Source organism: Leucopleurus acutus, assembly GCF_964270905.1.
Source record: "Leucopleurus acutus genome assembly, chromosome: 19".
NCBI classification, from domain to species: Eukaryota; Metazoa; Chordata; class Mammalia; order Artiodactyla; family Delphinidae; genus Leucopleurus; species Leucopleurus acutus.
Genome location: NC_139161.1, coordinates 20,903,510 through 20,930,306, shown reverse-complemented (window position 1 = coordinate 20,930,306; position 26,797 = coordinate 20,903,510). Strand labels below are relative to the sequence as shown.

Genomic DNA, 26,797 nt, shown 5'->3' with positions numbered 1-26,797 from the left:
AATATGGCAGAGTTAGTGGGTCACCCCATGCTCCTGGGCGGGGGGGCGGGGGGGGAGGGTTGCAGGGACAGAGCTATAAACAGGGTGGCTGTCTGTCCAGTCCCCCTGACTCTGCTCTGCAGTCCTGGCCTCTGTGTGAGTCCCCTGGCACTGGGCAGTGCCCAGGAGGCCAGTTGGCATCCAGGGTTTGTTTAAATGACCTCATGAAGAATATGGAAGGGGCTGGCACCGGGACTGTCCTCAGCTGTGCCTCAGGGTGTGGATGGGGTCAGTGACCCCAAGGCTGACCTCTCTCTTGGTTCTGAATCCAGACAGAATCAATCCTTGGCTGGGGTGAGGTGTTCTTGGGGGTAGGGTGTGTAGGGGGGTGGTCAGGTTCCTGTGTGTGACCCCTGCAGCTGTTGTGGTGACTCATGTCCCAACCTGGCTGCCTGGTCCAACAAGAAGACACTTTCCCTTTGGGACAAGGTGAGGGTAAGGGTGTGGCACAGAGGAGGCCAGGGGCTGGTAGCCTACCCAGGGCCGAGAGGCACTAGACTTAGCCAGAGGAGGGTTCCACTCCAGGAAGACCACGGAGACGGCCCCGCAGAATCCACTTCCCATTTGGGAGGATAGGAAGGGGGACCCTGGCATCTCGACAGCCTGGTACCTGGAGTGCCAAGCAATCTGCAGGGCTGGCCTGGCCCTGCTCCCCCAGAGGGGGCTGGAGTGTGGGCTGGGAGATGAGAGGGGTCAGACTCCAGACCAGACGACACATCTAATCCCTTGGCACCCGAAGGCTCGGATCGCGTCCCCTGGTACCCCTGGCAGCCTGGAGAACGCACCCCGCGCCCTTCCGTCCTCACCTGGGTCCCTCGCCCCGGACGTGACAGAACGTCCCGAGCCTTCCGCCCTCGGCAGCCCCCAGATACGCGGCTGGGAGCCTGCAGGGCCCGCAGGGGAGGCCCGGGCAGTTCCGTCCGCTAAGTGCTTTATCCCTGCTCGCCTGCCCTATCGTCGCTGCCATCTGACGGGCGGGGCCGGAGCTCCGCTCTGGGGCCCTGGGGCGACCGTGGCGGAGGCCAGAACGGACTGTGCTTTCTGGAGTCGGGGCGGGGGGCGGGGGGAACGCTGGAGGACAGGGACAAAAGAGGCCTAGGGGAGAGGCGGAGAAGGGGAGTTGGGGTGACCTCACTAAGGAAGGGGGGGTGGCTGTTGGACAGGGTGTCCCAAGAGATGTCCCTGGTGCTGGGAGCTGGGAATGGGGGAAAGGGCTAGCTTGAACCCTGGCAAAAAAGAAGGGAAGGGATGCCAGGCAAAAGGGGTGAATGGAGAAGAGCTACAGGGAGGAGCTGGGGCTGGTGGACGCAGGGGTCTAAGGAGTCTGGGGGCACGAAGCTGAGGGGCAGGGCGCGGGAGCTGGCCTTGGACCAGGGCAGGTGAGGCAAAGGGTGGAGGGCAGAGGGGAGCAACCGTGGAGCAGGGGCGGGGACGGATGCTCCCCCCGTGTGTCTGCTGCTCCGACACTAAAGGAGATGGATGGGGTAAGGGAAACGCAGCGCGCGTGGCCCCGGGCGGCTCATCGCTCAGCCGCAGCGGAGAGGTCGGGGCGGGGGTCCGGCCGCAGATAAAGGCGAGCGGGGGACAAGGGCGGCCGCGGCAGCAGCATGAGCGGGACAGACCTGAGTCACGCTGCGGGCGCGGCCCCCGACTTAGACCCGGGCCGGGCGGCAGTCGCCTCGGCCTACCAGCGCTTCGAGCCCCGCGCCTATCTCCGCAACAACTACGCGCCCCCTCGGGGGGACCTGAGCGGCCCCGACGGCGTCGGGCCTTGGAAGCTGCGCTGCTTGGCGCAGACCTTCGCCACCGGTGAGCGCTGGGAAACAGGACAAGGAGTCATCAGGGAGCCAAAGGGGCGCGCACGCGACAGCCAGATGGGGATAGGTAGTTAAGGGGTGAAAACAGAAGAGGGGCAAGCATCCCTCACGTGAGGGGGGGGGGTCGGGAGGGAGCGCACTCAGAATTGAGAAGTGAAGTGGGGAATGCAGAATGAGGGGCAAAGGCGGAGGAGAGAAGCTGCCAGGCACCTGAGAGTTCCCCCACTTAATCCTCACTGGTAGGTGACTAGAGTATAGTTGCGGAGCCTGAGTCACAGAGAGGTTGGGTTCATTTCCCAAGGTAAAAGTCAGCGGGCGTTAGAGCCAGACTCAGACCCTGGTTAGTCTAACTCCAGAGCTAATGCTTCTTCCAGACAGAGACACACTTCCAGGGGGAGAAGGAACAGAGAGAGGGGGAAGAAGCCCCAGGTAAGGGAGGCCGTGACTGAGGCTGGGGGCTGCAGGCACAGGCCTAGCACCAGGACCTGCTTCCTCTGCCCCACCCAGGTGAGGTGTCTGGACGCACCCTCATTGACATTGGTTCAGGCCCCACTATCTACCAGCTGCTCAGCGCCTGCGCCCACTTTGAGGACATCACGATGACAGATTTCTTGGAGGTGAACCGCCAGGAGCTGGGGCTCTGGCTGCGAGACGAGCCTGGGGCCTTCGACTGGAGCGTGTACAGCCAGCATGTCTGTCTCATCGAGGGCAAGGGGTAAGGGCTGGGGGGTACGGGTTGGGCAGGGGGTTTCCCACGGAGTGGCTGGTGGGAGGCAACAGAGAACGGGGTGTGGGCAGTCCAGAGCCCTGGTCCTGACTCTGCCTTCTGAGTCAAACAGTGAATCCTGCCAAGAGAAGGAGTGCCAGCTGAGAGCCAGGGTGAAGCGGATCCTGCCCATCGACGTGCACCAGCCCCAGCCCCTGGGCGCCGGGAGCCTGGCGCCCCTGCCTGCCGATGCCCTGGTCTCCGCCTTCTGCCTAGAGGCTGTGAGTCCGGACCTTGCCAGCTTCCAGCGGGCCCTGGACCACATCACTACACTGCTGAGGCCTGGGGGGCACCTCCTCCTCATCGGGGCCCTGGAGGAGTCATGGTACCTGGCTGGGGAGGCCAGGCTGGCAGTGGTGCCAGTGCGTGAGGAGGAGGTGAGGGAGGCCCTGGTGCGTAGCGGCTATGAGGTGAGGGATCTGCGTACCTACATCATGCCTTCCCACCTTCGGACAGGCGTAGATGATGTCAAGGGCATCTTCTTCGCCTGGGCCCAGAAGAAGGTGGGGGTGTGAGGCCCCAGTGCATACAGTGTCGGCGGCCCTCACCCACCTAGATTCCCTGTTATCTGAGGTGGCACCTAATAAAGAAATAAGTCCATGCTGGTTGGTGTTAAGTGCAGTCTGCGGCTCTCCTGGGAAGCAACAAGGGCCCAGAGCTCTCTCTTGTGTTGTGGGCATATGGGAGGCATCAACCCTGGCCTTTTTCCCAGAAGCTTCCATGAAGGAAGGTTTCCGTACACTCATTCTTCCCAAACTAAGGAAAGCCAGGGTCAGAGGAAACTCATTCAGCATCTGCTGTGTGCCAGGCACCTGCTAGGTCCATTCAGTCCTCACACTCGGCAGCAGGTCCTGTTATCCTGTTTGCAGGTGAAGCTCAGAAAGGTTAGGAACAAATAAATAATAGAGGAGCTTAGCGGAGCCCAGAAGGGGAGGTGAAGGGGGATAATTAGGAGAACTTGCAGGCGGTGGTGCTACAACCCAGGCACAAAGGCCAAGGGAAGTCAGAGGGGAAGAACAGGCACCAGCTCCCTCTCCCAGCCCCCACTACGAGCGGGACGGGAGCTCCATCCAGATCTGCTGTTGCCCTGAATCTGGTCCTTGCCATCCCCACTCCCATGGGCCTAGGTAGAGACGCCATCTGCCTGTTGCCTCCAGCCAGCTCTGTCTTCTTCCCTCCAGCCCACCCTACTTACACAAATGAGCCGGAAAAGGGTAGGTGAGTCTGAGAATTGGTTTATTAAGAATGTCCCTTGCCACCCTCCTACCTTAAAATAGTTCTTAGTATCAAAAGAAGTTACAGGTCACCCAAGTCCCTGAGGTTGGAGTCCTAGCTCAGCGCCCTTACCCCCAGGGAGAGGCAAGAGGGCAGAGAATCCCAACTCCTTGCTCCAGTCACAGACACTGCCTTTGGATGCAAAGTTTCTGCAGCTCCATATTCTGTCCTTGTGGAGCAGGAATGTGCTATGGCTGCTGGCAACTGGCAGGGGTCACCTTTACCAGGGTGTAGGTACAGCACGGCCCCTGCCTGCCTCTGGGAAGACCAGAAACCAGACCCAGCCAAAGCCTTCTCCCCTCCTCCCTCAGATTGCCCCCTCCCTCCCCTGGGTCAGGCAGTGGCAAAGGGGCTTAGCAGGCAGGACACTGGGGTAGGGGCTGGCCAACCACGTCCAGGCAAGGAGGATCCCCAGTTTTCTTCCTCCCTCTGCCTCCCAAGGGGCTGATTCTGGGGGAGACCTTGGGTTGTGCAGAAGCCCAGTGAGGTTCGTAAAGAGGGCGGCAAAAGAAAGGAACACATATACACACATGCAGCCTGGACACCCTTACCCCTGCCAGATCTTGGGGACACCCTGGCTTTCTGCCTGGCCTGGGGCTGTGTATAGGGTTGGTGCTCAGTAAATGGCTGTGGACATGATTTGATTCCCCCCCGCCCACTGTGTGGCATTCACACTCCCCTGCACCTCCACTCAGTCTCTACACGTTCCCCTAACCCACACTAACCCGCCTGCCCCCCAACACCACACTTCAAAACCACTCACATACACCCCCGCTTTCCACACTGCACAAGGCCAATGCTCACACACACTGCCCCACCCAGCATCCCACACACCCAGGCCCGTGCCCACCAGCCCGTCACCTACACACTTGGTCTCCCTTACGCACTCACGTGCGGGCTCCCAACCAGAAGAGCAGCACAGGGGCCAGAGGGATTCCTGTCCTGGGTTCTCTGGGGTCCTGGCCCCGAAGAGGGGGTGTGGTGAGGCCTCCTGGGGGTCTGACTGGGACAACAGTCTGGGTGAGGCTGCTCCCCATCCCAACAGCTTGGTCCCTCTAGATCCCATGGGGAGAATGAGACCCGCCTTGAAACTTGGGCAAAGAGCAAGCATCTAGTGCCACCTAGTGGTGCCCCGGAGGAGGGCACGGGGGTAACAGAAGGGGACCCCACTATATCCCCAAAGGCCTGTGGTACCTGGTCTCCCAGCTAGACAGATGGCTCTGGGAACCACCCAGGCAGTGAGGGGATGGGAGGAGGAAGATGATGGGGAGGGAGAGGCAGCCCTCCTCTCGGTGGAGCTAAGAACACAGTTCCAGCCCTGTTCAGCTCCAGGGACCAGAGGGGTTGCCCATTTTCCAGCCCCAGATGTTATGAGGCCAGGTCTGAACTGACGCCAAAAACTGTGAGGGCCATGTGGGGGTGAGCAAGGGGGTGGGCAGGTTACATGATTCTGGTCCCTCACCCTCCATGTCCAAGTACAAGATGCTAAAAGGAAAAAAAGGCATCTCAAGGATTGGGGCGGGGACGGGGGGAAGAAGGGGAGCCAGCAGGGAGGGACAGAGTCCCCAAGAGGGCAGACCCGCTTCCAGGGCCTTCAGTCCAGTTTGAACTTGGCCTCGGATTCTTTCAGCAGGTAGAGGCTGTCATCTTCCAGAAAGCTGTGGGCCAAGGGAGGAGCCCACTGAGGCACAGCTCTGAGAGCGTCCCCTGGGGGCAGGGTGGGGTGTTGCAGGCGAGCGGGCAGTGGGTGACCAGCGCACAGAGGCCTCTAAGAAGCAGGCAAGGACGGGCAGGGAGCAGCACCCACCTGAAGAAGAGGACGTGGACAGGGATGGTGCTGACGTGCCAGATGGCGTGGGCATCCAGGACCCAAAAGAGAGGCGGGAAGTCTAGCAGCTCGAGCAGGGACAGCCCCTGCAGCAGCAGGACCACCACGATGCACTTGTGCACGTGGGGCAGCCGCTGCCGATTCCGCAGGCACCAGGCCAGCCACCACGCCGCGTTCACCAGGCCTGGGTGCGGGTGGGGGCGGGGAGAGGCTCATTCCCCGACCTCCTTCTCTCCTCCTCTCCTCCCAAAGTCTCTCCTAGCCCCCATGCTCTGTGACCCCAGGGCCCCCCTCAGGGGCTCCTCCCAACCTCCCCCCTCTCCCAGCCCCAATTCTTTTCCCTTCCCTCCCCCTAAGGGTCTCTCTAGAAGCTCCTTCTCTGGGAACAGCACCAATGCCCACCTCCACCCCAAGCCAGCAGCTCTGCAGATGGTCCAGCCCCCCCAGAGACCCTGTCCCACCTCACCGATCGCCACATTGGCCGCCAGGTTGTAGCCATAGTCGAAGCGGATGAGGCTCAGGTAGGAGACGTGCGCCGTCAGCATTAGCAGAAGGAGGGCCCGGAAGGCACTGGCCACGGCCGGGCGCTGCAGCCCCACGGTCCTGCCCCGCCACCCAGAGCCGCTCAGATGCAGGGTGACCCGTCCCCGCAGCAGCAGCAGTGTGGGGGAGCCACTGCCTCCTCCCCCATCAAAACAGGCTAGCAGGGCAGGCCTCCAATTCCTGTGGACTTTGCCAACCTCCTTGAAAAGAGCCAGGGCCCCTGGTCCCACCACAGAGTCCCTACCCAGAGCCGTCTGGAGCGTATGCACGTGCGAGATGAAAGCCCTGGGACAGCACCCCCAGCGGAGAGACTGGCGACCCCTTTCTGCCCCCAGGGTCTGATTTTGCTCCCACAGCAGCCAAGGCGGGCTCACCTGACACAGCACAGATAGACTGAGTGTAGGATGACAGTGGAGGCACAGAAGTAGTCCATTTTCTGAGGACAAGGAGAGCTGAATGAAGGACCAGTGTGTGGGCAACAGGTGGTGGACAAGGCTTCATGCAGGGCAGGCTCCAGAGGGGACCCACTAGGGATGGGGGCAGGGAGGGGTGGCAGAGGCCCAGCCAGAGTCTAATGTGGGAGTCCTAGGCCTATGGCTGGTGGGGACGTGTCTCGTGCTCCTTTTGTCTATCGCTGTTTCATGCCTGAATTCAACAGACTGACCCTTGCATTCACATACAATTTAAAAAAAAATGTGTGCTCAGCAGCGAGGCTTTAGAGGTGTGGGTAGAGGGTGCCCGCCAAGACTCCAGAACGTAAGAGCATGCGCAGAGTTCAGAGCGTGGTCTGGAGTTCAGCAGCTGAGGGCTCAAGTCTGGACTGCACCCCTTCACTGGCTGCAGGATGCTGGGCAAGTGATTTCACCCCGTCCAAGGCTCAGCTGCCGCATCGGTTAAGAAGAGCCAATAATCACACCTGCCTCACAGGGGTCAAGTGAGGCTCAAGTGCACGAATAGGTTTCAAACGCCCAGCACAGAGCAAGTGCTCCGTAAACGAGTCAGCACGAGAACGAAGAGAGAACTAAGCCAGCTCTGCCCCACCGCTCCTGGCTCCTCAGCTCTGCCCCACCGCTCCTGGCTCCGCTGGGGACTGTCTCCAGCAGAAACGGGAGTGGGAGGGCGCTCACCTCTGTGACGTCGGTGTCCCTGGTGTGGAAGACTGTGGACCAGAACCAAGCATTGAGGGAGACCTGAGGAGGGAAGTGGCTGGTGAGTGTGGTGCCCCAAGGTGGGGAAGACCCCCCAGAGGGCTCACATCCATCTCACTTTGGGGAAAGGGATCTACAGAGCTGAGAAGCATGCTTCCCCTGGGCCCTGGAGCCCATGGACTGGACAAACCCGTGTCCCTCCACCCCCACCCAGCCCGGGGCCGTCAGGCTCAGCCTCCCACCACCCTGAACCCCCAAGGCCACGGGGGCTGCAGCCGCCACAGGTTCCGGCCTGGCCCGGGAACCAGTTCCAGCAGAGTCAAGTTCCCTGGTTACTCAGTGGCTAAGACAACAGCCCCCAGGGAACCTCACCTCCTCCCCCAACTGGCAGGTGATGATGGCAGCCCCACCCGGGCCAGGTGAACCAGTGACCTCAGCCTCTGGTGGCGGGAATGAAGTGGGTGGGGTGGAGGGGCTCGAGCCAGCTTGGGGCGTGTCCAGAGCAAGCAAGCAAGGGAGGGAGACCAAGTAGGTCCCACTGGGGCCAGTCTCTGAGGAGGAGCCTGGCCAACGGAGCCCAGCCTCCTCCCGGCTGGGCCGGCCCAACCCTCCGGGCCCAGGCCAGTGGCTGCTGCTCCAAGCTCTGGGAGGAGTAGAGGAGCAGGGCTGGAGGGGCAGCGGTGGGCAAGGGCCCAAGGGAACGCTGGAGGCCTTTCTCCTGGAAATTAACCGCGGGGAGAACGCACAGATCATCTTGCAAACGAGGTCTGCCTCTTGTGGGAGTTGGTGCTGACATTTTTTTGAGGGACTGCTGTGTCCACAGCAGAAGCCCAACGTACTGAAAGAAGGGTGGGCTGGGGTGGAGATACACACACTGGAGGGCTGGGAAAGCAGCCAAAGGGAGAAACAGCCAAGGTCTGGCCTGGAACGCCCTGGAGGTGGGGGTGGATGCACTAGGGTGGTACAGGCCTGCCGGAGATGGGTAAAGGCCGGAGCTGCTCAGTGGGGTCCAGTATACCAGGAGAACTGGACAGGCAGGGGACAGAGGGAGCAGGGTAAAAAGCTACTCTCCAGCCGGTATGCAGCAGGAAGGTCAGAGGGTAGGATGAGTTCCCTAATGCAGGCTCGAGGGGGCTTATGAGGAAACGGGAAGAGCAATGGGGTGGAGGCCTGGGCTCTACTGCAAAGCTGGAAGTCTCTGGAGGCTCGAGGAGGCCGGTGTAAGCCTGTCTGCCCTGGGTCCAGGGCTAACTCCTGCTGCGTATGCTTCTCATGACCTGGGCACAGGCTTTGTCCTTCTGGGCCCGAGCTTCCCCCTGGGACAAATCAGGGGCTGGTCAAAGTGATCCTTTGTCCCCTTTCCAGCCCTGATGTCAGGTGATCAGTCCAGGTCAGGCTGCTTCTTCCTTTGAGGACAGCCAACCTGTCCCATCCCTGGTGCTACCCCTTCCCCAGAGACAGCAATGGAGGCATGGTCCGGAGGCTGGAAAACGGGTCGTTTTCCAGAGCAGAGTCGTTTCTCAGACTCTGCTTCTGCAGAGTCTGTGGTACTCAGGGTCAGCGTGGGGAGAGAAGCAGGCCCAGGGCTGGAGATGGGGCCCAGGCGATCACATGGGCCAGGTCTCCTGGGCAGGCGAGGAACAGGGACACCCTTGGGGAAGAGTAGCCCTGGAGCCAACGTGAGGGGGAGGTGGTGGGGAAGGCAGCAGGGAATGGCGGCCAGCCAGGCCTCCTTGTCACCCATGGCAGGAAGGGGGAGGTGACAGGAGGACTGAACTAAGTGGTGGCTGGGGGTTGGGGGGAATGCACAGGGCTAGGGCTTAGCTCTATGGGATGGGGTTGGGGGTGGCTTGGTTCCCTGTCCAACTGCCTCCCCAGGGGGCCTTCCACTTACAGAGACCCACCTGAAGCCTGGACTCTGCACCCCTGAAAAGTCCCCTCTCCCCTGGGGAGTTTCCCATTATGGAGGGCTCCTCTTCTGACCCTCTCCACAGATTTGGGAGATAGTGTCATTAACAATGCAGGCCCTAGGGCCAGACTGCCAGGGTTCAAATCCTGCCTCTGCATTTCCTGTGTGTCCTTGGGCTAGTTATTTAGCCTTGCTGTGCCTCAGTTTTCTCATCTGTAAAATGGGAATAATCATAGTATTGATAAGGATTTAATGAGCAATACAAGTACAGTGTACAGCACAGCGCCCAGGAACAGGGTTAAACATTAGGAGTTACTTCTCCCCACCTAGTTGACCAGTGTGGGATCCTCACACCACTTCACAGACTTGAGGCCAAAGAGCCCAGTCTGCCTCCCATTCTCCCTGCCGGCCAGGGAGGTCTAGGCCAAGAAGGGGTGGTCTCCCCACAACTGCCTAGGCTCATCCCATAGTTCCAGGCTGGGGGCAGGATGTCTGCAGCCTCCATAAGGAGATGGACTCTGGGTTCAAGTTCTGCCTCGGCCCCTAAAGAGCTGTGTGATCTTGAACAAATAACAGCTTCTCTGAGCCTCAGCTGCCTCACCTACAAAACGGGGTTCATAATAGCATCCACCGCGTAAGAGTTGTGAGGACGATGTCTGCAAAATACGGGGCACAAAGAAGCCATTCAGTAAGTGGTGGCTGTTACTGTGGCCTGGCACACGCTAGGTGACCCAGAAATGTCAGTTTCCTTCATCATGTCCAGGGACTGACCCCCTACCACTTCTCTTCACCTGACACCCCCCCCCCCCCCGCAAAGGTCACAGTGTTCCAGGGCAAACCACAGGGCCCCAGGGTCTCTTGATTCCAGAACGCAGATGCCTCAGCTGTAGGAAGAGGCCCCTCCTCCCTGCTCCTGAGCCACTACCCCACCAGGATGCACCGAAGAGATGCTACTTCTCTTCACTTGAGTTTGTCATCAAGACTCAAGCGAAGGGACAGAGGGCCGTGGAAGCAAGGGACAGCCCAAGTGTGCGGCTGCTCCCAGCCTCCTCAGCCGAGCCTGAGTAGAATGAGGGGGCGGGGGGATAACTGGTCAATCAGACAGGCCAGGAGCGCGATGGACGCCAAGAACTTTGCATAAACACGGAGGAAAGGGGGAGGCGGGGCAGGTTGCCAACGAGGGTGGAACTGGTGGCGGACAAGGAAGGCTGGGCGGAGGGAGAGCAGGAGGCTGTTTCAGTCTGTTGGAAAATGGGAAAATTGAGACAAAAATATCACAGCCGTGAAACTGGTTGGATGCCGAGTGAGCCAGATCCGTCAGGAATTCGACCCCAGTACTAAGCCCCAGTGCTCGGGGCTGTCATTGACACCACTGAGGTGGGGACAAGTGGGTCTTTAAATAGCTCGGTGTCTCAGAAGTGGGGGAGGCAGAATGTTAAATATGATGCCTGCTGCCATCCTGGGCCCCCCCAGAGGCCTCAGGCAGGGCAAGCCGGCCCCAGTTCACTCCTGAGAAAGGAATGGGCAAGAAGTGGATGGAGACTAGAGAAGGGGGGCTTTTTCCACCATCAAAAAGGATCCCTTGGGCTTCCCTGGTGGCACAGTGGTTGAGAGTCCGCCTGCCGATGCAGGGGACGCGGGTTCGTGCCCCGGTCCGGGAAGATCCCACATGCCGCAGAGCGGCTGGGCCCGTGAGCCATGGCCGCTGAGCCTGCGCGTCCGGAGCCTGTGCGCCACGGCGGGAGAGGCCGCAGCAGTGAGAGGCCCGCGTACCGAAAAAAAAAAAAAAAAAAAAAATCCCTTGATTTCTTGCCATTGCCTGTTCCACTGGCTCTTGTGTGACCGTAGGGACATCCTTCCTGAAGTCTAGCCACCATTCTGCTGTAGGCTTAACCTGTCTCTTCTCACAGTTCCCTCAGCAGAGGTAGGGTACAGTCAGTCCCCACCTCCCTGAATCATCCTGCAGAGACAGTCTGGGGCTTCCCGGCACCCTCAGCCTCACCTCTACCCCTGAGGACCTTTCCTTGTTGGATGAAGGGGCAGAGCACTGGTCTGGCCTGGCAGCTTTGGCAGAGAGCAGGGGCCCCCGATTCCACGAAGTCAAAGGTCTGTGGAGGGCAGAGTTTTCGAGGCTCCTCCAAAGCCTGGCTGCTGCCCAGCCTAAGTCCAGGTCTAAATGCCAGGGCAGGGGTTGACTTCTTGTGCCAAAGCTTCATTAGCTCTGCTAATTCCCGGAGAAAAAGACTGAGACCCACTCCCCTCCCCAAGACCTAAGCTGGAGCAGGTGGGGGGGCCTTCCCACCCCACCCCACCAGAAATCAGGAGCCCCACTTGTTCCAGAAAACCCAGCCCAGGACAAAGTCCGCTGCCACACCCTCCACAGAGCTTGGGATCCTTCGCGCTTGCAAACATACACAGGACTAAAGATCAAGTGTAAAATCCAAACTGGATCATCAAAGGGAGTGTGGGCACCGAGACTCTGTCCCTCGAGGGCCTATGGGTGGCCTGAAGGGGGTCCCATGTCCCAGGACACCACATCCCATAGGGTGCCCTGTGACACAGGCCCCAGGTATCTGTCCCCGCTCAACCTAACATCTCCTGATCTGTCCCTAAGGGTCCTTGGTCACGCTGGACTGCAGGGTACACCTGGGAGGTATGATCCTCACCAAGAAGGAAGCTGAGTGGCAGATGCCAGTGAGATGAAAGACCCAAGAAACAGGGAGATCAAGGCAAGAGCTGTGAAGTGACCACCGGCCTCTGGCGCGTGTCGTGAAGACAAACGCTGGGACCCTCAGACCAGCACGTCCACCCAGGGAGGCTCTGAGTTTAGTTCGGAGAGATCAGGCGGGGCTGTCCTGTGCTAACAGGGGCAGGGGCGAGGGGGCGGTAAAGCGGTGAGCCAGGCAGCAGTGTCCCTGTAAGAACCCCAAGGGAAAGGGGACGGGTGTACTGTCCTCAGTTTCCCCACCCTTCCTGCTTTCTTGGCCAGGACCAAATTCCCTTCTCTGTGTGAGGCCTAAAACAGGAAGTGGTGGCTCTATCCCACCCATGCCTGTGACAGGCTGGGCTGATGCCAGGCCCTTGCCTACACAAGAGTTCTTGCCTCTCAGCCTGGCACTTGGGGCCCTCTCTGCTTCATCTTACCCCCCTTCGACGCCCTTTCACCCAGCCACGCTGTGGTCAGGCTGACCTTCCCAAGGCTGCCTGTCCAGGCCCCACACTGACCAGCTTCTGCACCTTTGCTCCTGCTGTGCCCCCAGCCTGGAATGCTGGAATCTAACCTCCTCTCCTGCCATGTGCACACGTCTAAGCCTGACCAGGCCTACGAATCCCGGATGAAGCCTCTCCTCCTCTCTGCGCTTCCCTGAAAGACTTCTCCCCCAGACGATATGATCTCCCCACCTCACAGCTCCCAAAGCTCTCTCCCTGAGCCCTCCTCACCTCTGCCTCCATCCTGCCACCCAGATTGGCAGGACCTGGACCTCCCACTTGGCTTAGCTCCTTGGGGCGGGGACTTCAGCTACCACAAGCGCTAACCTCTTTCTCCACCCACGGCAGATGCTCCATAAGCATTTCGCACAGCACGTGGAGAGAGCCCAGAGAGGGACTAGGTGCTCAGGCCCTGGAGCCAGACAGCCCTGGGTGCCAGCCTGTCTCCACTGTTCACTACGCTGTTAGCTGTTAACCTGGGGCAGGTTTTCCCCCCTCTGAGCCTTCCACAAAGCTCACAGTGGTATTACAAGGATTAAGTGAGAAAATGTATGTACAGAACTGAGGACCGTGCCCGTCACGTAACGTGTGTTCCATAACTGATAAAAATTATTAACGTCTATCGAATGGGAAGTGTTAGGGAGGAGCTGCATCACCCAGAGGCTCAGCAGCCTCCTTGCTGCCCTGCTTCCGATCCCCATCCCTCAAGTCTGAGGTTTGGCCTGGACTTCCGGCACCCCAACACTATCAGTTTCCCCAAGGTCCTCAGAGATCTCAGGGTCGCCAGATCTAGGGGCGGCCTTCAGTCTCATTTTATTTGACTGAAGCAGAACTCAGGAGTATGGCCTACTCTCTCCTTCCTGTCCTGGTCCCAGGGCTCCCCCAACCACACGATGGATCATTTCCCACCTCCCCCTCTGGCCACTCCTTCTGTCTCTGTTGCTGGCTCATCCTCCTCTATTCAGCCATTAAGTTTTGGGGTTCCTCGAGGCTCCATCCTAGACCCCTTCTCTTCTCCCCAAGTTCCCCCCTGGTGACCACATCCACAGTTTCTATCACTGTCTCCTAAGCAGAAGCACAGGGGTCATCCTTGATTCCTCTCTTCCCATCTTAGGTTATCCACACAGCCAAGAAGGTAAGAGTGTAGACTCTGGAGCCAGATGCCTAGATTCAAACCCTGGCTCCGGGGCAGATTACTTAAACTTTCCAGTCCTTGGTTTCCTCATCTGTAAACTGGGGACAATAATACTACCTACCTCATAAACTTGTTATGGTATTAACAAGGTTAACATTTATAAAACGCTTAGAACGGTGCCTGGCACACAGTAACAGCTATGTAGTTGTTTGTAAAATAAAAACTTTTAAAAAATTTTAATGTCACCTCCAAAACAGAGCTCAAACATACTTTTCTTTAATACCTTCCTTCCCAAGATCCAGGCCACCTCTCTAGTCTCGCTACTGTGCCCTATGCTAAAATTACCAACTAGGCCCCGCATCCACTCCTGCCCGCTCCAACCTGGTCTCTACACAGTAGCCAGAATAGCAGATCTATTCACGAAGCCCCTTCTCTCCAACCCTCATTGCTTCATGAGGCTTTGACCGTCGAGATCTAAAGTGTTACTGTGCCTTCCAGGCTCTCCATCCCCATTCATCTCCAGGCTCCACCTGCTGCCCACCTGCCCACCCGCCTCATACCCCTTCCCAGCTTCCTGCCTGGTCGGTCTCCTGGCCTTTCAGGTCCTCATATAACCTGCACTCTGTCCTGCCAGTGCACATTCACTCATCATTCTGATTTGACCTCACACACCCCTTCCTCAGGGAAGGCTTCCCTGGACTGCCCTGTACTGGTCTAGACCCCATCACACACCCCGACAGCAGCACACATCTATCCTCCACTGCACTTGTTCACAGCTGTCCTTTTACATTCAATTGTGTGCTTATGTGATTAGTACCAGAGGGCAGGGACCTGTCTGTTTTTATATCCTTGTGGATCTCCTGCACCCAACAAAGTGCCTGGCACAGAGCAGGTGCTTGATATATGAACAAGAGGCTGCTTTGATGGCAGGAAGGTGAGTGAGGGTGGGCTGTTTGCCTAAGGCTTCCAGTGGTAGCGCTGGTCTAGAGACATCCACCGCCACCTCCTCCTCTCACACCCGCCCCCAGGGTTGCTGTGGCTCCTGCACCACAGTCCCTGCTTCTCACACAGCTCCACGCTCTGGATGCTGGCTCTTCTGACCAGCCATTCTGTGAAGCTCACAGCCCTCTCTGGATACTCAGATGGAACATATTTCAGCTTCTCCAGGGATGGTCTAAGACCAGACTGAACTCTAGATGGAATGCTGTGGCTGCTACTGCCTCCAGGCCTCAGCTGGGGTTGACAGTGCTTTGAACCTTCCAGAGGGGTCCTTGGAAAGACCTGTGGTCCCCTCATGCTCCCACCCATCTCCCCTCTGTGTTTGTAAACTGCCCTGCTGGGTGTTTCAGCAGCTTCCTGCTTCAGGACAAGAACAATGTTTCTTTCCTCTCTCCCACTCTCTCAAACAGCCTGACCTAGGACTCTGCTAGAAAGGGAAGGCCTGATTCAGTACCTTCCATGTCCTCCCCAGGCTCGACCATCCCATAGCTGCAACTTTAACCCTGGAAAACAGAGGGGAAGCTAGGTGGGTGATAATGGGGATCTAAGAGTTCCTCGTTCCTGGGTGAGGGTGTCGAGCAGGAATCCTGCCAGGTTACCTACCCAAGCGAAGGCCACGCAGGTAGGGTACATAGGGGATGAGGCTGGCACGGAGGTGCGGTAGCGACAGAGCATAACCAGGCTGGCCAGGCCATTGAGGAAAGAGGCCACAGCAGAAGCTGGTTCTTGGAAGCACAGGAACCGGAAGAAGGGCCACTGAAAAAGGAGCACAGGGAGGGGCCTGAGGAGCAAGCAATGCCCAGCTGGTCCAACCTACCGCTGCTTGACCTGCTGCATCACCAGGCCCCCGGCCGGCTCCGCAGCTCTGGACCTTGGCCAAAGCCTCAGGGGCTTTCCCTCTTCAGCTCCGCAAACTCCCCTGCAGTCCCTGGGTGAGCGTTATCCCTCTCTCCTGGCCAGCACTCACAGCACTGGGAGGACCAGGCCGGGCAGTGTGGATGGCTCAGTATGGCCTGGTGGAAATAGCACAGACCTGCCATCTAGAAGACACAGGTCCTAATCCCTCCTCTACTACTAACCACAGCCCTCTGAGCCTCAGCTTACTGTGACAAACTGGGGAGAATAATTCTTGCCAACCTCAACACTCTAGAACAGGATCATGCTGGATCAAAAGGCATCAGCAAGCTGTGTCTCGCTGGGCAATCTGAGGGGGTATTATTATTTTAATCCAGACTCCTACTGAAGAAGCAACAGAAAGTGTGCCGGGGGATGCTCAGGGAATTGGTCTTTGTAGCAAGGTGGGCATCTCAACCACTCTAAGCAGCCCAGAACCACTCCCTGAGGAGACTCCAAAGCCTCCCAGATCCTGTTACCTCAAATCCAGAGGCAGGACACATTGTTCCCATCTGATGATAACCAGCATGTTTTGAGAAAAACAGGTACCTGCCCCAAACACACACTCATCACCCCACACCCTGGCCTGCTTGGAAAGCGTGGTCCAACTAGAGGCATCTTACTCCCATCATCTACCTAACCCTGACCCTCCAACTCACCTTGCCATGGAACTGAGGCACTTTGTGACCTTCCTGGAGGTAGCGGCCAACGGTGACCCACATACACTCATACTTACAGTCATCCTGACAGGTCCAGCCTGAAACAGATAAATATGGCCTGGTGAACTCCCCAGCATAGGGAGGCACAGAGAGAGCTCGAATGGGGCCCAAACTCAAACACAGGCCAAGAGGTCCTGCAGGTTGGAGAGAACCAGAAGAAATCGGAAAATTCTAGCTTCCTGCTTGGATGGATGAGAGATGGTGTAAAATATACATAAGGGAAAGGCATGTGTGTGCATGTGTGTGTGTGTTTTAGCGGTAGGAGTGTACAGTGAGCAAGTGGAGATGTTTCTTCTCTCTTCCTTTCACCCAAGACGGAGACTTTGGCATCTGATGGACTCATCTGTGGATACCTGGGTTTACGTCTGCCTTTCCTGAACACAGGATTTTCTCTCACTCACCAGGGAGAAACCCTTGCCGTTTTACACCCCATCTATGAAAATGAAGCCCAGATTCTTCAGTCTGACTTTTAAGGCCCCATATTCCCTTTCTAACTTTATTTCCCTCTACTCCTTTTCATGCACCCTGCTCGCTGAGTAAACCAAGCTGCTGGATGTGTCCATATCTGTCCAGGGCCTCCACTCTCTGTTCTTTCTGTCTGGTATGCAAAGGGATAGTAAAGAGAAGAAACGTGTAGTCAAACAGGCCAGAACTAAAAACTCCACTTTACCACTTACTGGCTATGTGATTTTGGGCAGGACACTTAACCTCTCTGAGTCTCCCCATCTGCAAAAATCAGGTTAAGAGAATTGACCTCAAAGGGTTGTTGTGAAAAATAACTATTTTGACACCTGCCACAAAGTAAGTGCCCACTATGGCCACAGGCCTAGATTTAATGCATCCATCCAGAAGCCCTTCCTCTCGAATGTTCCAAGATAATCACTGCCCCCACCTCCTCAAAGCCAGGAACGATTCCTTCCTCCCTATTACTTAATCTAAGAGTCCTTTGGGGCTCAAATCATTCTCTCCCTTGCACTTGAGAAGGCTAAAGTCCCCTTGGGGACTGTGAGCCCCGAAGTCAGGACCCTGGTCTGATTTCAGTGTCCTTCCAGGTCTTTGTACCCAGGAGGTAGTAAATGCCCATTTGACTGACTAAATAAAAAGTAAATGAAGCTCCTGGTTGACAGACTATCTAATCACTCTGGGGTTCCACTCACTCACACTCACAATGGACCCGGGAGAGGAACTAAGGTACAGATTGCAGAGTGGTCTTCGGGGGCGAAAGGGGCAGGGCAAGTCCAATGGGCAGGGCCTATCGCGGGGTGGGGCTTACCTGCTAGACTCATGTAGATTGGCTGGCGGGAGCGGAAGTGCTTCAGTGCGCCCCCCGAACAGTTCCGCTCCTCGCACCGCAGCACGCAGTCGCGGTACACCGGCTCGCGATCGCCCTGGGAGCCGCTTGCTAGTGCGGCTGCCCCAACCAGCAGCACCAGCCGCACCGTTCGCCCGGCCATCCTTTCACCCTGGCCCTCCGCCGGCGGAGGAGCTTAGGAGTCTTCACTTCCGGAGTAACCGGAAGTGCCTTGTGTTCTTTCATCTACTCTCCGCTGAAGTCCACCCCAGTTTAAATAAACGTTCCCGCAATTTTTTGGGCGCCTGCCCCGCCCCTCGCCTTAATGTTATTTGCATGTAACAGACGTCAGGGTTAGGGGAGGGGAGACACCAGGTGGGTTAAGAAGCAAAATAAAGTGGTATCTTATCAACATCCGTCTTCCTTCTTTTCCAGGGCCTCTTTATTTCAGGTAGGGCTAGTTTTCTGTCCCCAGCCCTGTCGGGTTTCCACTCCCTAATGTACCCGGAACTGTCCATTTATTTCCATCTTCACTGGCACCGCCACCCTAGTTAAAGACATCATCGTCTGTCGCCGAGGCAGCCGCATTAGCCTCTTAACACATCCCCCTACTTCTACTTATACCCCTCCAGCCCATGCTCTATTTCCAAAAATTCAAATTTGACCATGTCATCCTTCTTCATAAAATACTGGCTCCTACTTGCCTCAAGATAAAATCATAACTCCACAAGCCCTGCACGATCCAGCCCCTGCCTACTGGTCTCCCTCACTCGTCTGCCCCAGACTCCCCTCAAGGGGTCATGTCTCTCAAGCCCCGTGGCTCTACCTCGTCTGTATCACTCTTGATATCACTCCTGCCGATTCTTTTAGTCTCAACTTAAACACTACTTCTGGGGGTGATAACACCTGGAGGGTGCTATAACATACAGTGGTCTCTTTGTCTTGTTTACTACTCTACTACCAGCACTAGTACAGAATTTACCTCAGGGTAGGCACTCGCTAAGAACGCGTTGTTTTTTTGTTTGTTTTTGTTTTTGTGTTTGTTTGGTTTTTTTAAGTAAATGAACAACGTAATTCATCGTAAGAATTTGGGCGCCAAACCAGGGCTGTCAAATCACCAGTGTGATTCAGACCACGCTGAGATAGGAGAGGTGTCCTGTTTCAAGAAAAATTAACAGGAGGCTCTTTGGGACTAGAACACTCGCTTTATATCACCCCTCCTCCCCACACTACCACCAGCACAAACACACACACCCGTCTCATTGGCGCATTGACGCCTTGTAGCTAGATGCATAATTAGTGTGTGTGTAGATTAATGACCGCCTTTCCTCCTCTCCACTCTCTTCACCCCTGGTCAACTTTTTATCTTGGGAGGTGGAATGAGCTGGAAGTAAAATTGGATTTGGATTCTGTTCATTCACTCGTTTGGCAAACATTTTCTGAGCACTTAGCCCTTAGCACCAAGGTGGCAAGGCACAACTCCAGGAGGCACCATTCATATTGTATGTTCTGTGAATGGCGCTCAGGGGTGCTTCATTCACATTCTATTTTCTGTGAATGGTGTCTCTTCCAGTTAAATATAACATGAATAGTGTCCCCTGGAGTTGGGCACCCAGTTGATACTGATTGGGAAGCTGAAATGAACAAAACAACCACTCAGCCCTCCAGGAGCTGATGGAAAACAACAGAGTGCTAATACTACTTTGCATCTGATGGATCGTTTCATTTTTTTTTATCTTAAAATTTTAGTTTTTAATTGAAGTATAGTTTATTTACAATTTTGTGTGATAGATCAGTCCTTTTATAATACATTATTTTATTTTGTCCTTACTATAACGCTTGGATGAAACTTTTTATGAGGATACCCATTTAAAGATGAGGAAATTTAGAATTAAAGAGGATGAAATATGGACAAAGCAGGAATTCTCCCTTTGAGAGAACACCAAGGTAGAAATAGAGCTCTTTTAAAACTTTTAAGGTTCCAATTTTGGAAGCCTCATCCTATATTATATCAAACATGTTAAAATGTGGCAACACCCACATTAAAGAAATTTATAAGTAACTATATATAGTTGAATTGAGTTGCTGTAAATAGTTGACATAGTGTTACATTTTTAATAAATATTAATTTTTTTGTAGTTTTCTTATCGTATTTTGGAGCTAACATTGAAAATCTGTTCATGTCTCAAACATTTCATAGGTCCTTGAAAACTCATGGCTACCTGATGGAGAAAACAATCCTATGTTAAAGGTGGAGAGGGCGGTGGAGACATCTGTCATGTTGTCCTGGTGGGAGATGAGGTGTTGTTTCTCTGGGACATCTCTTGAGAGTTTTGCCTGCCAGAAGAGCCCTACACAATTACCAGGCTTCTCCATCTCCCCACTTTTCAACACAGAGACCCTCCTATCCTTCCCCACAGAGCCCCCTCAGCTTAATCTGCTTCCTACCTTGCATTTGGTTTCTTATGTGAGCACAGCCTGCAAAGTCATTGATTCATTCCTTCAACTCAGGCTTATTGAACCCTACTGGGTGTCAGCCATTGCACTAGGAAAAAAATAGGTGAATCAGAAATACTTCCCAGTCCAGGGAGGAGAAAGACAAAGCAAACATTATAGTGTGCTGAGGGCTCATAGGCAAACTGACCGTATTCTTAGAATAAAAATGGGAGGATAGTCTACAATGAGGGTTCCTAATTCGTCACATATGTATTGCAGTTTACCATGTGCAAGTCTCTGGGGACAGTGATGAACTAGGTGTCATCCTTCTCATGGTCAGAGGAGGGAGACAGACAACAAATGAGTACCAAATAAAAGACTAAGATAATTTCACTGCTAATGTAAGAGCACATTGGTATGATCACTATGTAGGATCATTTAGCACTGTGTAAAATATACATACCCTGTAACCCGGTAATTTACATAGACTCTCTAACCAGCAATTTCTCTCCTAGGTATATCTACACAATCTCTAGGTATACCTACACAAGTGCAAAATGGGGTAAGTACAAAGCTGTCCATAGTAGCATTGTTCATTATTTTCAATAGCAAAAAAAAAAAAAAAAAAAAAAAAGAATGGGGCAGATTTATAATGTCCTGACATAGAAAAGCCTTCATGATAGTTTTGGTAAGTATAAGAACAGTGTGTGTGTTTGTGTGTGTGTGTGTGTGTTTACACATCACCTCATGTGAGGAAAAATAAGAGTATATATTATGTTTGTTATTTTAGAGACTGTATCTAGAAAGATATATAAGAAAGTGGAAATAATTGTTGCCTCTGTGGAAAAGGGGAATTGTGTGTCTGGGTGACAGGGAAGTGAGGGACATTTTTTATATTCTTGTACTTTGAAAAATTTGTGCCATCTGTGTATGTCATCAGTTAAAAAGAAAGAGAAAATGTAAAAAAAAAAATTTCATGTAGTCACAAGCATTGAGTTATATAATTGGATAACGTAAGTGAGGGAGGGAGGGCAAGGGAGTGGGGAGGGAGGTGGAGGCTACATTGGATTGGGTGGTCAGAGACTTTTTGAGAAAGTGACAGTTGAACTGAAACTCTCATGACCAGAAGGAACCAGCCCTGCTAACACCTGGGGGCAGATTGTTCTAGGCTGAGGGAACAGCCAGTGCAAAGGCCCTAAGGCAGGAACAAGTTTGTCATCTTTGAAAAATAGAAAAGAAGGCTGCATGGGTGGAAGGCTGTAAGACTGAAACAAAGGCCAGAGACCAGATTCTAGAAGGTCTCAGGTCACAGGGAAGAGTTTAGGCAATGGGAAGCCATTAGGAGGTGTTTTAGCACCAAAGTGAATGAAATGATCTGATTTATGTTTAAAACATTTACTTTCTAAAAAAATTATTTTTATTTATTTATTATTATTTTTTTAATTGAAGTGTAGTTGATTTACAATGTTGTGTTAATCTCTGCTGTACAGCAAAGTGACTCAGTTATACACAGAGACACATTCTTTTTTTACTATTCTTTTCCACTATGGTCTATCTCAGGGTATTGAATATAGCTCCCTGTGCTATACAGTAGGACCTTGTGTTTATCAATTCTAAATGTAATAGTTTGCATCTACCAACCCCAAACTCCCCGTACATCCTTCTCCCTCCTCTCCCCCTCCCCCTTGACAACCACAAGTCTGATCTCTATGTCTGTGAGTCTGTTTCTGTTTTGTAGATAGGTTCATTTGTGCCATATTTTAGATTCCACATATAAGTGATATCATATGGTATTTGTCTTTCTCTTTCTGACTTACTTCACTTAGCATGATCATCTGTAGTTGCATCCATGTCACTGCAAATGACATTTCATTCTTTTTTATGGCTGAGTAGAATTCCATTGTATATACATACCACATCTTTTTTTTTTAAATTTTATTATTTATTTATTTTTGGCTGTGTTGGGTCTTCGTTTCTATGCAAGGGCTTTCTCTAGTTGAGGCAAGCGGGGGCCACTCTTCGTCACGGTGCGCGAGCCTCTCACTATCGCAGCTTCTCTTGTTGCGGAGCACAGGCTCCAGGCGCGCAGGCTCAGTAGTTGTGGCTCACGGGCGTAGCTGCTCCACGGCATGTGGGATCTTCCCAGACCAGGGCTCGAACCCGTGTCCCCTGCATTGGCAGGCAGACTCTCAACCACTGCACCACCAGGGATGCCCAACCACATCTTCTTTATCCATTCATCTGTTGATGGACATTTAGGTTGTTTCCATATCTTGGCTATTGTGCACAGTGCTGCTATGAACATGGGGTGCATGTATCTTTTTGAATTATAGTAAAACATTTACTTTGGTATTGTGGGGGAAAAAGGGGCAGGTTGAAAGGGGGCAAGAGCTGTAGAGCAAAGATCAAAGGCCAGTGCTTTCACCTAGAGAACTGACAGAGGCTTAGACTGGTGGTGGGAAAAGCTTAGATGTATTAGAACGGGAATTGATAGATCTTAAAGATGATTGGATGGAAAGGGCAAAGAAAGGGAGGCATAAACAATGTGGGTTCCATGAATGAAATCATCTGAAACTGGAATTGTCCTCCCAAATCAGGATTTCAGGATTGCCCTAGCTTTATGCTTCTGGAAGCTTCCTAGCCTCCTCTTCCCCAAACCAAAAGCCAGAGGCAAGAGTGTCCTCATTCACACCCCAGTGGTCTGTATCTACGGTAGCAAGTGGGGTGAGCTTGGGGTCCTGAAGGCTTGAATGGAGCAGGAAGACCCAGTGCTTGTGAAACAAGGAATCTGGAGTCTGCCTAACAGATGACTCAATGGGGCTTTCGAGGGACAAGCGTAGGGGTTGAAAGGGTCACGACCCCCACACCAAATCCTAAAACACTGTGACCAGGGACCATTCAGTCCAACTCTCTCATATTTCAGATGGCAAGGTGAAGCCTTATTGAAGGCCACACGGCCCAGCTAGTCTGAGGACAGACCCCCAGATAAAGTAAGGACACATGGCGAGCAGCCAGCACAAACACACCGACGGCACAGGACACGGGATCACAGACCGTGACAGCTGTGTGCGCACAGGCCAGGATGGATGGCCCCGGCGCTTCCTGCACGTGCATTAAAGCCAGGTGAGGCGAGAGCACAAGCGGCCTAGGGAGGGAGGAAGGCAAACTACGCAGGCCTTGGGCCTGCATGCCTGAGATGAGGGTGACGGGTTGAGGGGGGCAACCAGCGTGCTCAGGGTCTAACGTGTCTGGTGTGCCCTTTGGGCTCTGCTCCTTTGCTAACCTGGGGACTGGGGCTAATCCTGGGCCCACAGAGGGGCCTCCCAGAGGATAGGTTGCAAGTGTTCTGAAAAGGCCACCTTTAGGAAGGACAGATTTTCTTATCAGAAACTTCTAGATTACTCTACGGTGGCCCCAGAGAGGCCTTGTGCCTACTTTCAGGGTATTCCTTCCAACTAACTAATTAATACAGACACTTCCCCAACAAACTATGCCCCAGACTAGAGGCCTTGTGGGGTAGGCCCCAGTTTGTGGCCTGGACCTCGGACTGTGGACCTCATCTCCTCCCTTTTTCTGTTTGTTTTCAATCCTCTGACCGCAGGCTGGCTGGTGAGGTAGGCAGAGAGGAGGAGACTCTGGTGCCAACACACACACACACACACACACACACACACACACACACACACACACACACGGCCTTCTGGGCCCCCAGTCTCAGGGGCTGGTCAATGATTGACTGGTATTTCACAGGCCGCTGGTTCCAGACCCCAGCCTGTTGACCCCTTGAGGTCACCTCCCTAAGCCAGAGCCCCTTCCTGCCTCTTCAGTGCCAGTAGTCACTTCCACTGCCCGCAGACCCAGTACCTGCCACCCAAAGACCGTCTCAGGCAGTTCTGGGGGGCTGCCCTCTGTCCTGCCACCCCTTTCCTCTGCAGTTGTCTCTGTCTCCCTGGGTCCCTCACCGGACCCTTCAGGCAAACTCTTAGGCTCCTCCAGCAACCCTGGCAGTCCCCTGGCCCCCTCCCTTCTCCTCCTGAGGGCACCCCCACCCCCCACCCCCGCCTTTGTCCCTCAGATATCCCCTTTCCTTGGCTTCTCCTGGCAGGCCCTGCTGGAGGGGCAGTTGAGGGGAGAAGCGAATCAGCAGCTCCCACCCCTGCCCCCCTTCCTCTCCTCTTGTCAAATGCCAGACAAGGTTTTTTCCCCTTCCTTCCTGGCTCTGAATGGGTTCATTCTCTTTGGGAAACTCAGCCCCGCTGGAGCCTCCTCCAGGGGCGTGAGTTCTGACCCCGCTCCTCCCCCATCCCCACTCCAGCCCCCACGCCCACTGGCTCCGCCCTCCCTAAGCAGCCATCTAGGACTGAGCATTGTCTCCAGACCAAGTTGCCTGCTGGAATCTGGGATGCGGGAGAGGGTGGGCTTGTCTGCCCAAGGCAGGAGTAGTGGGTAGGGAGGCGGGATCTTTGTGGACGGAGGGACCAGCAGTTGCCCGGATTTCTTGGAGGACCCCCCCTCTGACTCCTGTGCAGGGACCCGCAGGGAGGGTGGGTTCATGCACCCTTGATTCCGGGCTCTGGAGCCAAATGGATAAAGCCAAAGTCTCATGGCTCATTTACCTCGGGATCCAAGGGTTCCTCTTCTGCAAGATGGGGAAAGATAACACCCCGCCAGAGGACTCAGTGAGATGAGGAGTGTGGCTCTAGGACAGACGGTGGCACCGAGTAAGGGACTCAGGAAAGGATGCCATCACAGCAGCTTTCCCGACAGGACAAGCCCCCCCAACACAATGGCAGGGAGCATGGGGCCCAGGGGAGACAGGACATCTCTAACCCTGACTCTAAGACCCTGATGGTCTCTTGAAGCCTCAAGCTTGGGCGCCCAGTGCAGTGTGCGACCAGCAAGTGCCTCTTGGAGCCAGAGCGCGTCTCCTCTCCCTGAAGGGCTGAGAGGCTATGCGTCTGAGCAGCACCTTGACTAGGACCTGGGCTGGGTGATGGGGTGAGGGTGAGGGGCTGGCTTTGCTGGCTGTTCACCTATTTCCCTCATTAGCTCTGGGAATGTCTTGGGCAAATTGTTTAACGTGTTTGAGCCTCCGTTTCCTTGCCCCTCACCCTCATCCTAACTCTAACTCTAACCCTAGAGAAAGTAGGGATATTGATGCCCATCCTGAAGGGCCACTGTGTCCCCATACACAGCAGTATTTCTTGAACGTTTATGACTATAATCCAAAGAATAAATCCATTGTACCTCATCACCCAGGACACACATGCCCTTATCCCACTTACCTGTAGTCAATCTTCTATTCCATTCTATTTCTCAAAAACTAACTGGGACTTCCCTGGTGGCACAGTGGTTAAGAATCCGCCTGCCAATGCAGGTTCGAGCCCTGGTCCGGGAAGATCCCACATACCGTGGAGCAACTAACCCATGTGCCATACTACTGAGAGCCACAACTACTGAGCCCGCGTGCCACAACTACTGAAGCCCACGTGCCTAGAGCCCGTGCACCGCAACAAAGAGTAGCCCCTGCTCACCGCAACTAGAGAAAGCCCGCGTGCAGCAACGAAGACCCAACACAGACAAAAATAAAAAATAAAAATAAATTTATTAAAAAAACAAAAAAAACTAAATAAATAAATAAAATAAAAAAGAAAGAAAGACAGACTTGTCCTGATCATTGAAATTGGTTTCACAACCAACCTTCTAATGGATACTGACCTGCAGTTTGATCATCACTGATTAGAGCCAGAGGTGGACTTACCATGGTGTTAAAGAGGGGTAAGCTTCAGGCCCCTCATTTGCATTTATGTTTCTAATTTTGTATTTATAACTTTGTTTTCCTTTTCTTAAAGAGAGTCCCCCAAATTTCATAAGCTTCAGGTCTCACAAAACCTGGATCTGTCCCGGTATAACTAAACCTGAGACCACTTTTCGAGCAATTACTGTGTGCTAAGTACTGTGCTTAGAGCTTCAGGAGTATTCTCTCCTTTAACCCTTAGCACAGTGTGCCAGATGCTATTTTACAAGTGAGCCAACTGAGACCCAGAGAGGCTCAGTCGCTTGTGTAAGGTCACACAGCTAACCCGTGGTGGAGTTGAGATTTGAACCGAGGTCATTCTGATCCCAGAGTGCCGTGTTCTCAAGTTCCCTACTGTGAAAGTGCCTGCCTAGAACCACGCTAGGAATAAGGAAGCAGTTTAAGAGATGCTAATGTCCTTCATTCTGCAGCCCCCAGTAGGTGCCTCTGATCCCCTCCTGACCAGCACAGACATGCTCAGGGCTGAGCATTCCAACTAGAGTTGCCAGATTTAGCAAATAAAAATGAGGATGCCCAGTTAAATTTGAATTTCAGATAAACAACAGATAATTTGTTAGGATAAGTGTATCTCGTGCAATATTTTGTTGGCATTTCCAACAAAAACACGCCTTCTTTCCATCCCCACCCGCACGAGACCCCCGACCGGGTCTTAGTAACTGGGTCAGGGGCTCCAGGTGGAATGCAGGGTGGGGAGGTGGAATTAAGCAGACTAATAAAAGGCCAGGGACAGAGAAGGAACCTTGGATGAATTGCGTGCTGAGTGCCCCGTAAAGAAACAAGGATGTTCTTTGAAGGATTGAGATGTAGGTTTCTACAATTTGCCTCTCTCCCCAAACTTGTAGACCCCCTTAAAAGCATGCTTTTCAGACTGGAAAAGATATCTAGAAGATTCGAGAAGGTATGCCAGGGAGTCCTGGAAGCCACAGGTTAAACGCAACACATCCCCCTACTTGACTAACATTTTTACCTG

At 54.1% G+C, this 26,797-nt stretch overlaps 2 protein-coding genes across 3 annotated transcripts; one reads left to right on the top strand and one right to left on the bottom strand.

The window, feature by feature from the left end:
* Positions 1-1,646: 1,646 nt before the first annotated feature.
* On the top strand, positions 1,647-3,137 carry PNMT (phenylethanolamine N-methyltransferase; the record flags this gene model as incomplete). Its single annotated transcript, XM_082861003.1, has 3 exons — positions 1,647-1,848; positions 2,364-2,571; positions 2,696-3,137. The coding sequence occupies 3 exons, from the start codon at positions 1,647-1,649 to the stop codon at positions 3,135-3,137; spliced, it is 852 nt and encodes a 283-aa protein (XP_082717129.1).
* Positions 3,138-4,671: 1,534 nt separating this feature from the next.
* PGAP3 (post-GPI attachment to proteins phospholipase 3) lies at positions 4,672-17,740 on the bottom strand. 2 transcript variants are annotated; one of them, XM_082860999.1, is made up of 8 exons: positions 17,556-17,740; positions 16,223-16,320; positions 15,273-15,425; positions 7,396-7,458; positions 6,643-6,704; positions 6,192-6,328; positions 5,705-5,909; positions 4,672-5,382 (listed from the first exon to the last, which is right to left on the bottom strand). In XM_082860999.1, exons 1-8 carry the CDS (start codon positions 17,734-17,736, stop codon positions 5,220-5,222), a joined length of 1,062 nt encoding a protein of 353 aa, XP_082717125.1. In that variant the 5' UTR covers positions 17,737-17,740; the 3' UTR covers positions 4,672-5,219. The 2 variants fall into 2 exon arrangements, with proteins under 2 accessions (XP_082717125.1, XP_082717124.1); XM_082860998.1 differs by having other exon boundaries at positions 5,281-5,555.
* Between the last annotated feature and the right edge of the window lie 9,057 nt (positions 17,741-26,797).